At 40.8% G+C, this 15,872-nt stretch overlaps 1 protein-coding gene across 1 annotated transcript in view; it reads left to right on the forward strand.

Moving 5' to 3' along the window:
• Positions 1-289: 289 nt before the first annotated feature.
• tafa5l (TAFA chemokine like family member 5, like) overlaps positions 290-15,872 on the forward strand; it is a 42,740-nt gene continuing 27,157 nt past the window's right edge. The window contains exons 1-2 of the mRNA XM_029507146.1: positions 290-446; positions 13,614-13,763. Of these exons, the coding sequence (XP_029363006.1) occupies positions 350-446; positions 13,614-13,763 (247 nt within the window). The 5' untranslated portion in view covers positions 290-349. The remainder of the gene's footprint in view (positions 447-13,613; positions 13,764-15,872) is intronic.

Consider the following 15,872-nt stretch of genomic DNA (forward strand, 5'->3'; position numbering starts at 1 on the left):
CAGTGAATCTCAGGTCTGAGATCACTGCTGCGTAAACTTGGCCAGATCTGGTGACATTGTAGCCTCAGTGTGTGTGTGTGTGTGTGTGTGTGTGTGTGTGTGTCTGTGCCCAGCAGCCCTGGATGGATGATATGCGGCTCGCCGAGGGAATATGAAAAGCAAAGGGGGATTATTATCGGTCCCGCTCCCATTATAACCTCAAAATGGATGCCGACGACAGACTGTGGAGACGCCACCGGGTTTGTCGCTCTCCCCCCGATCTGCTCCGCGTCTAAACTGCAAGAGCGTTTTAAAGTTTGGATAATCTGAAATCAGACAAGAAGAAGAAGAAGACATCTGAAGGTGCAGGATGCAGTCTGGAGTGAAGACCCTCTCCGCAGGTGGAGGTGCGTCACTGTGTTGCCTGCTGCTCCTCTGGCTCATCTACTCCCATCTGCTCAGAGAGGGTAAGGACACTTTCAGCTATTTATCACTTTGTCAGCAGTGCCATTATCTCTGAGGGATTCTTATTGAAATTCAGCTGCACATCCTGTAGTCAAGTGCTCGGATCCCATAATATCCAAGAAAAGAGCTCCACGGAGACTTTTAATATCTATATGCTCATTATCGGTTTATGGTGACCACGTTGTTCCTTGTGTTTAAAAATATATATATTTTGGATCCGATTTGTTAGTTCTATTATAATGTTCCTATAGAGAACACATTGTACACTGACATTTTTGGACATCATTCAGACTTTAAAGTACAGTGCAATAAGATTAACATAACATTTCGTGGTGTTGTTATTAAAGGAGACTGGTTAAAATTTGAAAAATTTGTTGAAACTCTAATCACAATTTCATGAAGTCATAAGTGAGCCTAAAAAAACAACACACTTTGCTTTATTTCCTGGTGCAGACAGAAAAAAGGCCTGACTTCTGCCTCAGGCTCTGTATAATTTCTCTCAGATTAAGGATATATCAATCTATTCCATGGTTTTCTCATGAAAACCATGCCTCGTTGCCCAGTTCAATTACACCTTCTCTGGTGACAGAATAGGAAGCAAAAGGATGTTTCCCTCCTTTTCACTGGCTGCTGTCCATGACAAAAAACATTTTGGATTCCAGCGCAGTCAAAAGCACAGAGGCTTAAAGCACTGGAACTTGTTGGGAGATGTTGAACACTAAGTTTGCAGATTAGATCTTTTAATCAAGCGTTGGCCAGCAGCATAATTACCGCTGTGGGGGATGGATAGTGCCTACATCAATGTCTTTGGCTGCTTGCCAGGAACAAAAGTAGACACTGAAGTGAAAAATGAACTGCCTGTGCACTGAAATGTGCTCCCTTTGCCTTTAATTTACAATGTTTTCTCCCCGAATGCTCCTGTCACCAGCCTCTTATTGCCACCCGTCTCCTCCATATTACTGGAGGAGGCACAGCAGCGCCCTCTCCCCTCAACAATTATTGACTAATATTTAACTGAAAATGATCTAATCAGTGTTTTACTGTAGAAAATCACCCAGTTAATCTCTTGTGAACTTTACTGCCCTTAGTAAATAGATTTTCCTCAGCTGAAATCTGTGGATGTGATCTGAGCTTTGACACTCTCTGTATGCTGCTCACTCCTCTTTCAAATTCAGTTAATATGTGGTGCAATCTTCAAATTCTGCCAAATTTCTTCTGTGAAATGGCTGCTGTGACCAGTCAGTGGCATCGTAAAAATAATTCTGATGTTTTATCATGTTGTCAGCTAGTGTGAGGCTCTGTAATCTTTTTTTTTTTTTATGAATGGGTGACTGATACTAGCTCTTTATCACTTCCATCTCCATGACTCCTGAGGGGCCCAAGAAGCAGCATTGAGTGTTGGCGATGTTGTGGGCAGATATGTGAAACATTGTGGTGGTGAGCAGCTAGGTTGCCTCCACCCTCTCCATAGCTCATCTGTCATGGCGGCCAGGACAGGAAATCAAAGCACAGCAGCCTGCCAGTGCACGCCACTGGGCCAGGGCCCGTCACGATGAATGGTCTGTCAGCGGTGCTCAACGTTGCCAGTTTATTCAACAATAAATTTGGAAATGTCTGGATTTTCCTCATTGGATTGCATTCTGGTTCAGTGGTGCAGTTAAAGAGGAGTGGAAACTTCTCTTTGCTTGGCCAACAACACTTTTGGGCTGCAGTGTAGACGTGGGACTTGGGAGAATGTTACCCACATTTGTAACGTTGAAGGTGAGTGGGCAGTTTTCTTCAGCTCCGCAGACAGAATTGCCAAAAACAAACTTCAGCTTAATGTGGAATCATGGAAAATATTCCCCACGTTCTTCTTGAACTCATTCAATCAGGAGATAACTTTTAGTCTATAATATGAAAAAGAAAGCACTCACTGCTTTGGTTTTTCTTCACTGCACTTAAAGTTCACCTGTCAGTCAAACGCTTTCAGTATGATAGCATCTTCTTTCATTTCCTCATATATATAAAATAGTGTTTTAAAGACACTGGACCAAATAAGTGCAATGAAAGCGCGTGCTTTTGAACCCACATAGAGCTTTTATAAAGCTGAGGCTCTTTGTAGCTCTTTGTTTTGGTTCCAAGCTCACAAAGTTTTCTTCCAGCAGTCACCTTTAATGTCCGCGACGGACAACTGTTTTAGCACTGAATAAAAATGAACATCAAGCAACTGAGGAGCTGTATGGCAGGAGCTTACAGGAAAATAAATATTGGACTTTCATTCCTCAGGACAAGTAACCAAATCCATGCAAATTCTGCTCCTTGTCTGTATCAATAGGCAGTTTTTTTTAGTGTTTTTGGGGGGAGTTTTTATAAGCAAATACATGTGACGACTATTTCAAGTGGATAATTTGTCTGTTGTTATGTTGTATGGATGTAAGTTAAAGTCCTGCGTTTGACACTCGTTCATCATAAAACCTTTAACACCACATCCTGTCCATCAACAACATAGGTTGGATGTAGCAAAGGATTTGAATTTGAATCTACAGATGCATAAACATGGTGTTTATGACATTGCCACTGCCAATGTGTAAACAGGATATGATTAAAGAATGCAAACACTGCTTCTAAACACAAACACCAATGTCCTGAAGGGAAGGCATGGCCACAATAACCTATTCTGTCATCCTGATCTACAGTGCAAGCTGTCATTTATGAGGTGCATCTACAGACTGTCACTAACTTTCGAGGTGACTCACTTTGGCCCAGCACTCACCACAGACTCACAGAAATAAATCTTTTCTGTCCAAATATAATTTACAGACCAAACAGATTTTAATCCCAGTTAATTATCAAAGTTGATATCTCAGCTGCTTTTTTCAAACTTTAAAAATTCAGAGGCTGTGTGAGAGGCGATAGGTCTCTGTGGGACACCAGACTGATGAATTTAAAAGTCTTTGGTTGAGATATATATATATATTTACTTGTTGTTTTTACTTGGGGGGCAGAGGCTATCCACCCAAGCAATAAACTAATCAGAATAGTGGAGACTTGGAGACTTTTTGAAGTGAAAAGCATGATTTTCATTCCAGTCTTCTTCAAAGCAGCATTAAGCATGCAAAGGGAGACCTGCTTTGATTATGACCTTGGTTGTAAATTGTAAGCAAATCATTGAGGCCTGCTGCTATAGGGTTAGGGTTAGAGCTGTAAAAGTATGAGCATCTTTATGGAACAAAATGGAAAGAATTTTTACAGCTAAATCAATTTGGCAGCACACAAAGCTCATATCTCATAGCTCTGTGAATATGAATTCTTTCTAGCCATCAGCTTTGACCTCCCTTGTGGTTGAGTGCAGTGCACCACTCAGTGTATTTCTGCATCGTTATTTTCTCCACAGAAACCTCTGGGCTCTAAACTGCTCCATTATTGGCAGAGTGGTGTAAATGATTTGAGTTATGCTGCTTCAGTCTTGTGTCCTGTTCTATTTTCTGCCTGCTGCCACGACCACATTCTCTGCAAAGGCTGTACTTGAATATTAAACTCACAGTTGACACAATAACGCATTACCATGCTGTACTTACGAGGGCATAATGGTCCTCTAACGCTCGCCATTTTCTCTGTTTCTGTATTAAAGTAGGAGGGTATCCTGGAGGACTATCAGAGGAATTTGAAGTGAGTCACCTTAGCTTTACAGCCCTCTCTGCGTTACATTCAGCATAGCTACAGTTTGATTTTGCCAGACATATTGCACATATACTCCTTATGCCTCGAGCCTGTACTCACCCACAAACCATTTGTTTGAGTATAGTCTGTATTGTAATATCTCTGCAGCCTGGATTGTGCTGCATCATTGCAACACTGATTTATCAAAGGCCTCCATCGTGTGTACTTTCCAAGACATTTTTAAAGCCAGACCTGAATGAGCAGGAGATGAATGTAAGGCGGGATATTTTCTGTTTTAACGCTGTAACAATGTCACACATCGGAGGCCTTGCATGTTAGCAAGTGAGCTGTACAGGAAAGCTGAAGTCCAGTGAAGTGACATATAACATGCTCCCGCTTTCCCACGGGAGAGAAAACAATCTAACACGTTTGAGTCTGGCTTCCTCCTGGGGGAGAGCCATCCTACTGCTGCGATGAGAAGTTTCAATTAGTCATTCTATCTGACAGAGCAGTACCTGACAGCAACATCTGAGTTTATGGGGGGGGGCAGTGCTTTTCTCTCTTTCTCTGCAGACCCACTTGATTCTCGTGATTGCGTAAGAATTATGCTCGGTGCGGCTCTAAAAGCTGCCACTAATTAAACAGAACATACATTCAAACACGAAGGGCTTTTTACAGCACAAATCCTAACAGGTGTTGACATCAGAAATTCTCCAAACATGAAATGGAGGACCGACTGAGGGCTCATACAGTCCTCATTTAACGGTTTGCAGATCATCATGAAATAGCACAACATACAACTCACGTCCAGAGGTCGGGGGAACTGCTTGCACTCTTTCCTTTACCACTCCTCTTGCATGACTTTTGTCAGCTCCAGATTAAATTGCATACATAGGTTTAATGATTGGCCCTCCAACTTCTGAGGAGAGTTGTTCTCTTACATAAATATTGATTGGACTGCTGTAGATTATTCATACAGTATATGAAACCCCCTTTAAACCAAGTCCATTAGTATAAAACACATGCTTTGCTGCACAGCTCTGCTGCCCGACTTGTTTAGCAGCACAGAGGTGTCAGAAAGCATATAGCATGGTATCAGTCAAACATCTGCCAGCCTCACCTGGTGTCCTATTACATGCCACCCGCTGTGCTGTACATGTCAAATGGTGTTACGGTAATGAGATGCACTTGGCTTTGGCTCCCTTGACTAGCATATGTTCAGTCAAATAAGATTGCCGTTTGATGTCATCCTGAGTTTTTAACAACAGATAGAGCCGTGAGGTCTGAACGGGCTGCAGGGAATACACAGCAACCCGAGCTGGGTAGCCAAGGTGAGCGACTAAGGCTGCTAAGACCATTATCACAAGTTGCTTATTTAAACCACTTTATCAAAAATGTCAATAGATAATTCAGTAATTGTTGAAATTATTTGAAGGCAAAAGTGTTATAATAAAGAACACTTTTTTTGTGTTAAGACCCAATAGTGTAACTTCATAATGGCGGATGTTTACCAGCAGGCAGTAGTTTTCTAGTTAGAGAAAAGACGAGAGTGCAAGTTTTATTATGTACCAATTCAGAATGAATCCAGTTCTAGTTGTTGCATGAGGTCCATTCTGCAAACCTTTTCCTTACTGGAAATGGAATATTTTGAGTTTATGGACTGATTTCTGAAGGGACAAAAAGAAACACCATTTTTGATATTCCATCCACCCATACCAGGTGAGAGGTTGTCCATTTACTGTTGCTTTTGCAGTCTCATTTCATTTGCTCTCCACATTTTGATGTAGAAACAGGCCCCAAAAATTATCTCTTTCTCAGCCTTTGGTATGCAAAACTGAGAGCTATGCATTATGCAAGTACACTCCATTTATCTTATCCATGATTGATAATGAAAGCAGTCATTAGCTAAAGCCCCCAACATGGGCTGAAAGAGAGTAGGAGGTATCAATCCAATGATACCTGGCTGGATTTAAGATTTATCGGGGATTTGGTTAGTGCTCATTGGGTTTTATATTTCAAAACTGCAGTCACAACAAATCAGTCTTGACTAATACCATTAATATTTATAGCTTCTCAGAAAACGTTTTGAATCTTCCAGATCAAGATCCAACATCAGTTGAATTCCTATCTGATTTGATATATGTTAATAAGATTGTTGTGCCCTCTTAAATGGCATTTTGTTGGCAACTCCATTTTCATCCTTGGGAATGGCACTTCTTTCAAAAGAGGAACATACAATAGAATGAAGATAATCACTCAGAGCTGTTATAGTGTGTAATGATTAGAGTCTGATTGGCTCTCAGAGAAAACTGGTTAGATGTCAGTTGTTAAAGCCAAGCCTGCACAAAATGGCTCTGTGCCATAGCTGTGTCTTATGGGAGCAATACTAAATAAGTAACATATTGCCATGTGTTTAGTAACAGCACTAGATTAACAAGAGGTGAATTTCTTTTAAATAAATATGATTCGAATGCTTTTGCAATAAAGCTATAATAATCCTTTGAAAATAAAACCTCATAAAACTTCACTTCTGTCCCGAGAAGCCACACAAGTAATTACATTCTATAAAGGAGCATTTCTTTAATATGGAAATGGATTTCTTGTCATAGTTCATTCAGTGCTTTCTGTCATATACTTCGATGGCAAATTCCCCGAGGAGAGGCCGAGTTTTTCTCACAGCACCAGTCTGCTTTGAGTTGTATGGGAGCCATGCAGTGCTGTGTTTCTCATAGGATTACATGTTAAATCAGACAAAGGTATTATCAGTTGTCTGCACTCAACTGCTGCGACAAACAAGCAATGAATTAAATATTTTAAGTGTAACGGTCAAAATTGTAAATAGCTGGAATACATCTCATTGTTTGGCACACAGATGATAATTTGTGGTTATCTCTAGTTACTGTACATTGATAGAATCAGCCAGTGTGATCACTATCAAATTGAATAACCTCAGCATGTCCACCAGTTCTTAGTCCTTCACTGATGCACATTGAATCAGGGGAATGTAATGATGGTGATTGTTGACTGCGGGCAGCCTATTTCAGAAGATATCCATATTTGTGCTCTTGTACATTGTGGTGATCCACAGTGTGTCTAATCAAAATGCTGATGTGAAGAGCAGAGACTCGCATCTTTGCTTACAGTTGTGTGTGTGTGTGTGTGTGTGTGTGTGTGTGTGTGTGTATGTGTACGTGGAGACACTTTGCACTTGTATAGTGTTGTGATTCAAGGATAAGGTCATCAGGCTGCCAGTCTCTGTGCTCTGTATCAGAGATGTTCAGCCTGACGGAGCGTGGACAGCAATGTGCCGCCATCCTTCACTGGATGCACTCCTCGCCACCGTATGTGCATGTCATCATGTGAAATGGAGACTAGGCAGAGTGTCTTCTCGCTGCTGAGTGACAGAAAGCTCCTGTCACATGAAGTAACTCCCGCGTGTATGATGGAGCACTGGCATTGGCTAAGGGCACTTTACAGAGCGTCCCCCCCCACACACACAGCCACACAGACACTACAGAAGCCGCCACATTCCCCCGCCTCCTCCGCCTTACTATTCTCCTCCTTCAGGCTTATTGCATGAAGCCCATTCATCTGTTCAGTGTTGAGACATGGCAGGGAGCACTGATATCTGATGGCATTTATCCTCCAAGCACACGCAAAGTATACAGGGACAAAAAGAGAGGGGGGGTGCTGAATGATGATAGTGATTGTTGGTGGGGGAGAAGAAGGCAGTCCACTTGATGCACTCTAAAAACGACTGGGGTAAAAATGACCCATTTGGATCATTTTGGCAACCCACTGCTTTGTCAAATATGGACCTAGAATGGGTTTTCATAACCCAGCAAGGTTGGGTTTTCATAACCCAGCAAGGTTGGGTTATATTTTCAACCCAAAACCGGATACAAATTACTGTATTGTTTGGTTATGCCTGACAAAAAAAGGGTTAAAAATACAAACCAATTATGGGTTATCAGTATCATTTGAGTTTAGTATTCATCCATCTTCAGCCACTTATCTGGGGTCAGGTCGCAGGTTGGGTTTAACAATGATTCCTCAAAAAGAAATAGTTCTAAAATGATCTTCCATACTTTTATTAATTTGTTAAAAACAAAGTTTACCAACACATTTGTTTTTATTACTATGATTGAATACGTAATTTTGTTAAAATGACCAAATAGATCAAAGTTTGTTTTTCTTTCTTGTTTGTTTTTTTTTTTAACCAGTGCACAACATGCTATTTTTTAACCAACTTTGGGTCAAACAGTATTACTAAGATTGACCCAGCCACTAACCCACCGACTGGTTTGCCCAAAAACAGCCCAGCACCATGGAAATAGCCCAACAGGGTTAATTAACCAATGTTTAACCCAATAAAGTTAATAACCGTAGTCCAACAGGCTCAACCCAGTGTTTGGGGTAATTACCAGCAGTTTTTAACGTGCTATGGAATGAAAGGCGCTTTGCAGTTCAGAAATGTATGTGTTTGATGACTCCTGACAGCGGCCTAGGCAATATATTTATGTAAAACACATTAATATTATCAACCTACTTTCCAAAGTGTGGCTCTCACTAAGAACAAGGAACTGGCTCACTAATTGATTAATTGAGATGCAGATTTGTTCAACTTGTGTCCAGTTCTGAGAATGGTTATGGACTAGGACAATGCTCCACGATAGCAACTTAAAAAAAAACTTTAATCTCGTTTTTTTGTCTTTTTTTTTTTTTTCTGCCATTTTGCCTTTATCACAGTCGCAATAAGAGAAAGTGTGGATGACATGCCCCAAAGGTTGTTGGTTGCTGTTGCACAGAAAAATACTAAATGGTACCAGCTCATGGAGTTTTGAAGATGAAGTGTGTCCTGTGGAGGGAATTTTTGTGCATATATTTCATATGATGTAGTTGCATTGCTAGAGAAAAATTAAGAAATTCATCCATATTGTAAGGATCCCTTGTCTTGGGTCCACAAACACAGCCATTATTTATCCCAATTTCCTTTTTAATGCAAATGGGATCTATAGTAAATGTGTACACATATTCCATGTGTATAATTTTTAATAATAGAAGTGATCTATCTGACTCTTGATGGGGGCATATAAATCATATATTTCTGTTGGCTGTTGTTTTTGACAAATACAGGGGAAAGCACCTGACAATGACGCCAACTGAATGAAAATAAAGTAAGAAAGATGCTCTCAAGATCCCGAATGTAGGCAGCAGAGTTGGAAAATAATCATTCAATAACTCAGTATACAGAAGATCAGGGGCATGGCTGGATTACAAAGATAGCAAAGGCCCCCCAAGGGCCCCCCCAAGGGCCACAACTCTGCAAGTTCCACAGTGTGTCACTTCATTCATGGTAATTTGATCCATCAGTTTGTTAAACAATAATAAGCTCTAACTGAGCTGGACCCCAAAGGACCTAGTTGGTACCCTCTGCTCTTTCACTGTCTGACAGTAAGATGAGAAGATTAGTAGCTTTGTGGCGCCTCAGCTGGTTGCCTGGCAACTACTTGGATTCAAGAAATGGTCTTGTCACTTAAGCACTTTTGGGGGATTAGATACGATGTGTGTAAATTACTAAACTTTAGGAGTTAGAGTACATTTAAATCAGAAGTTTGGTGAAGAGTTAGACTCGCAGGTGAGAGTGAAAATGATGAAAATATATACTTTAATTTCCACATTTAAGGCTTTGGGGTCTCTTGAACTCATCATGTTTAATTTTTTTTTTTTTCACTTGTCTGAAACTTAGTAGAGTCTAAAACTCAAAGGTCTAAACACCCGCCGAGGTAATTTTATGAGTCATTTGTGTTGATCAACAGTTCTTTCAACCTTGGCCATTATTACAGTCATTTCATGCTATAGAGCAGTTAGTGTCTCCCTTAATGAACCTTTGATGCTGTTGAGAAATGACTGGAGGCAGCAGTATAAAGGAGTGATAGTTGGTGAATGCCAAGAATTGACCTTAAAGGAACTGCAGCACAGACTCCTCTCTAATCTACCCTCGCTGTGCTGATTTTATTTCAGTGTCAGCCTGAATGACTTTCTCTGGCAGCTTTCCATTCAATAAAGAAAATAACAAAGAGACTATGTCAAATTTTTCCAGATCATTAAAAAGGTGGAAGGGATTTTCCCCAAACTTTTTCCTGAGCTCCACTTTGACACCTGGAGCAGACGTCGTGATCCTTCATCATTCTTTCATCTTCTACGGCTTATCCGTTTCCGGGTGCTGGAGTCAATCCCAGCTCACCCTGGACAGGTCGCCAGTCCATCACAGGGCCAACACACAGAGACAAGCGCTACGAACCACTGTGCCACAGTCAATTTTAAATGCATCAAACTTTAGATGCATTTATATCACATATTAGAAATACAACTTGCTCATATGGTTATTGATTTGTTTGCTCATTGCAGGCTGCGACAAAGCTCCCTTGGATTCTAAAGGACAAGCATTTCATCTATTGGAAGACTTGTTTTCCAGAAGATTGGAAAGTAGCAGAGACACTCTTGAAACGGTTTAAAATTATTTAAGTTTCTTTCCATGCCTATATAAATCATGGGTTTCCAAATAATTTACCCAAATGAAACTGCTGTGTCCACATTAAGTGTTTGGGGAAATTGTCCTCTAAAAAGGGCCGCACAGAGGCAAATCTTTTCAGCGGCTACCACTCATCAAAAATGATCATGCGTGAGTTGTAATTCAGGACACAAAGCGCATCTACTCAGCCTGGGTGTGTGTCTGAAGTCTGAACTGGTAATTGTGTTGGGAATTTAACTTGCTGTGAGAAAACCTAAAACCTCACAAAGAAAACTATTCAAATTAAAATCACTGCATCGAGCTATTTGCCAAGTAAAAATGTGAGTGAAAATTCTGAAAGTCAAGTGGATACTTTACCTATTACATATTTTGTGTTCTTTTCCCTCTCCGTTCATCAACCAGGCCATTCGCTCCTAAAACAACCATGCATGTAGATTTATCTGGCCTTGATAACAGATTTAGAAATAATCACTCCAAGGCATCCCGTCCATTTTCTGTTTCAGTGTAACTTCACTTGCCTTGAAAATTACTCTGCTTAGCAGCCAATGCCATGTCAGCCAAGTCACACTTTATTTCAGCCAGTAGGTAATGCTATTTCTAATATTAATATTAATAACTCATTATTAAAATATACAATTCCCAAACTCAGTTTTTCCAAATGTCCCTAAAACTAATCCTAACATATAATAGTTCTGTCTGCGGGACTGTTTCTGCCCTTGCTCTAGGGCAGGGGTGTCATACTCAATCGCACAAGGAGCCAAAACTCAAAGAACACTTTAGGTTGCGAGCCAAGTAGGAAGAACCTTTATTGAACTTCTGACTAAAAGTAACCATGTGTTTAATAGAAATATGAATCGAAAGAGACAGAATACTGTTTTCCCCAATAAAATAAATAAACATATAAATATTTTGTTTGCCATAAACAATATCTGGTGCAAACTGGAAAACTTAGATAACAATTGTGATAGTTGAAGTCTTAAATTACAGCCACATTAGCTACACAAACAGCACACGGGTTTACTGGCAATGTCAATAAATATGTACTCTGCCGCCCGCTTGCTTAAATGTGACGGTTTTAATTGTTAAATGTAAACATCCACAGATGCCGGATTGTTTTGTCGTCAGGGAGGAGGGAATTAGTGTTCTGGCAAGTAGCCTATCGCTCGGCATGGCAGCTGTTGCACTGCATTTTGGGATTTGTAGTATGAGTGTTATGGGCGCCTCATACCAGCAGGCCATTAAAAATTTGACACATCTGACTCGTGGGCCTTGAATTTGACAAAAGCAGTCTAGGGGAACCCAAAGGCATAGCAGGATGCGTGTCTCCACATTCTTCCCACTCCTCCCACCCAAAGAAAGCCAACGTTACAGGAGAGCAAAGTTCTAAGTAGCCTTTATTTTTTTAGACTTCAGAGGGAGAACAAGGCCAACATAACAAACAAAACTAATCGAAATAGACCAATGTTTTCTATCCCCAAAGAAAAGAAAATGAATGACAAGGAACCTAACTTGAACTCCTAAATCAAAACCAGGACAATAAGAAGGTAGCAAAAAGAAAAAGGCTTCTTTCTCCCGCTGAGCTACTGAAACACAGATTCTTTTTACAAAATGTCAGTATGTGCTCAAAAATCAGCACTTAAACTGATTTCAAACTGCTCAATTTTGGCCCACAACAATTTCATGTTGGGTTTATTTGGTGGTACAAGAGTGGTGGGCCCCAAGTTGGAGTCAGCAGGCTGCTAAAAGTGGCTCCACTCCCCCTTGATCAATCCCAAGGTAGCAATCAAGCAGGGCCATCCAATCAGCAGTTCCCACCTGTTCACAGTCTCACACAAACACGCACAATACAAAACATTAATGACCGGGGTCGAGACAGGACAACAATGTTTAAATCTGAATGTGACATTACAAAATGTTTTCAGACATATTTTCAATTTGGCATAAGCAGCACTGTGATTAGCGCTGTCGCCCCACAATAAGAAGGTTGTATGTTCTGCCCGTGCCTGCGTGGGTTTCCTCCCCAATTCAAAGACATCCTGTTTGGGTTAACTGGTGACTCTAAACTGTGAGTGTGAGTGGTTGTTGGTCTCTGTCTGTCTCTGTGTGTTGGCTGCTGACCTGTCCAGGGTGTACAGGTGTGAGCTGGGATTGGCTCCAGCACCCAGAAACGGACAAGTGGTAGAAGATAAATACCACTGCATTAGGCAACACATTCAGCAAGTACTTGGTTACTTTTACTCAAGTAAAAAGGTTAATGTGGTACTTTTACTTTTACTAGAGCATATTTTTGTCTGTTTATTTATAAGTACAGTGTTTGAATACTTATTCCACCATTGGCAACAACAACTGTATCACTTGAAAAGCTTGCTTCATTATCCTAATCAACTAATATCTTCCTTAATATCTTCCCGTGCTAGCCAACTTCTGCTCCGGCTTCTGACAGACAAGTCTTTAATAGCACAATATTTCTGGGCTTAACAGGTGCTGCTGTGGTCATTTGAGCAAATGAGTGCTGTTATTTTCATAATGTTATGGGCGGATTACAATGTAATTAGCTGAAAATGTTTGCTTTCACAATATGAGAAACTGCTTTCAGTTTTATCCCTAAAGCAGAGAGAAAAGTGAAGCAGGGCGTTGTTATTGCCATTTCTTCCTTTGAGCACTTTCATATCATGGGGCGTGAAAATCGCACGCTTGTTAAATTGCATTTATTCGTAGCATGATAGAAAATGTCCGTTTTACAGATTCTTGGAAGAACCCTTGTTTTCCACATGATCGCTTATCGATGAAGAAACCAGCCATACTGTGTTTGAACAGGAGGCTCACTCCAGCTTCCTGCTTTTAAAACATCAAAATTTCTGTTTGAGACTTTGAATGAGCCCAGTCAGCAGCACTGCCCATTGTCCGTACCTTCAAACACCGGTTGCTCCTCTGCAATATGTTCATTACAGTCTCATTATGCTAATGTGATGTACTTTGCTCTGTCTGGCAGGCCAGTTGGCGGTGGGAACCTGTGAGATTGTGATGCTCAACAGAGACAGCAGCGTTCCCAGACGGACCATTGCCAGGCAGACGGCCCGCTGCGCCTGCCGGAGAGGCCAGATCGCCGGGACCACAAGGGCGAGGCCAGCCTGTGTAGATGGTAGGTTGCATGACCTCTGTTACCCACTGGAGCAGATTTTACTGACTTGTGTTGGAGTGAGTTAATGAGACAGACCAAGTGGTCGTAGAAGCAACTGGAAAAATGTTTTCCTCTCACTACTGCTGCAAGCAGAAAGCCCAAGTGTATGAATAAAGCGGTTTGGTGCTGTAGCACCTCTCTGTGGACACATCACTGTTTAATTTTAATTAACTGGAAGTTTGCTTGTTCAGATATGAACCATTACTAATCCCACCGCAGCCGTCTCTTTCTCAACTGTAGTAACAATATATTTATTACTAAACAAACAACAGCATTCTGCCAGTGGAATATTTCACTGTATGTGGACCAATGCATCCCTTTGTGAAACCCTTCTGACAACAGTGGTGTTATGTTTAAACTACCGCAATAATGTGCACCAAGTGAACACCAAGATAGATGGATAGATGGATGGATAGATGGATAGATAAAGAGATCCCAATCTGGAAATTCTTAATTTACAGCAGCCAGGTATAAGACACAAAAGATGCACTACAACAAGTAGTTTTGAAAAATATCAGTAATGGGAGCAAATTATATGAGGTATGAAAATAAACATATAATCATATATTATGGCAAGCCGTTTAGGAAAAAAATTTATCTATTATAAAGTTCATGGATTATATGGAATGAAAGTACAAATGTATTTATATTACTTATTTGTAAGTATGTTTGGGTTAACTGGTGACTCTAAATTGTCCATAGGTCTGAGTGTGAGTGGTTGTTGGTCTCTCTCTGTCTCTGTGTGTTGGCCCTGTGATGGACTGGTGACCTGTCCTGGGTGACCCCGCCCTCACCCAGAGTGAGCTGGGATTGGCTCCAGCACCCTCCGTGGCCTGGAAACGGATAAATGCTTGAAGATGAATGAATAATCTATAAAGCAGAGGATTCAGAGCTCTTTCTGACAGTGGCAAGGAAAAACTTGCTTTAAGAGGCAGAAACCTCAGAGAGAAAGAGACTCAGGGAGGGCAGCCATCCTTCAACGGGTTGGCTTTAGAGAGAGAATGAGAGCAGGAAGAAAGAAAAACATATGAATAAAAACAAAACAGAGATGTTGATGACTGATACTACCAGCAGTAAGTACAGATAACATATGATGCATTGGCTAGGGGTCAGGAAACATCGACTTTATTGGTCACGAGGATTGTGAAGCTGTAACAGCCTGCATGAAGAGGTGCTGTCTGTCCGGGGGTTAGAGAGAGGGCGGTCAGGATTATCATGGGCAGCAGTTGGCCACAACAGACAGATAAAAGAGCTCCAACATCACCCGATGAGGGATCTCATCTTCCTCACCCCCTTCCTGTAAACTGCTTCAGAGTTGGACTTCCTGTCCTGTCGGTTGTTAATGAGAACACACAGGTAATTGTAGTCCCAAGGATGAATGCCTTGTGGCGCTCAAGACTGTAGTGAATATAGATTTGTTCTATTTCATAACTTGTAGTTTAAGTAGTAGTTTTTCATTTTTAGTTTTAGATTTGGTTAAAATGTTACCATTGTCAAATCTGTGTGGTGAATATGAAGCGGCATGCTTGAAATAAAGTGTGGACATCGGCTGTGTGCATTTGCCAAGCACCTCCAGAAAGTAAATAAGTAGTCTGGCACCTCAATTAGCTTTAGGGGTACTTGATATTACCTTTGGACAAGGTCCAACTATTTCACCCTCCACCCAGAGCTTAGCTCAAACAAAAAGAGAATCATTGTTTTCTCTGAAATGTCAAAATATCCCTCGGCAGTATAAACGGGTACAAAAAGAGAGCCATGATATTGGTTTAAAGTGTCTGTGTAGCATGTCCTGTTCAGTTCAATTCAGTCCAGGCGACTTTATTCACTTGCAGCTACGTGCATCCAAACAACAATCAGTAACGGAAGCATTAAGAGACATATGGGCGCATGGAGTCAATCATATCAATAAAGTCAATCATAAAAATCCAATAAATAGAAAGAAAAAGATCCTAAATAAAATCCAATAAGTAAAATCTCAGAAAATAAGTAAATTTTATCTGAAATGTCTGGTGTCTGTGTTTAAGAGCTTCGTAGCAGAAGGAATAAATAACTGCGTAGTAATTGTTTTTC

This window comes from Echeneis naucrates, chromosome 7 (genome assembly GCF_900963305.1).
Source record: "Echeneis naucrates chromosome 7, fEcheNa1.1, whole genome shotgun sequence".
NCBI lineage: Eukaryota > Metazoa > Chordata > Actinopteri > Carangiformes > Echeneidae > Echeneis > Echeneis naucrates.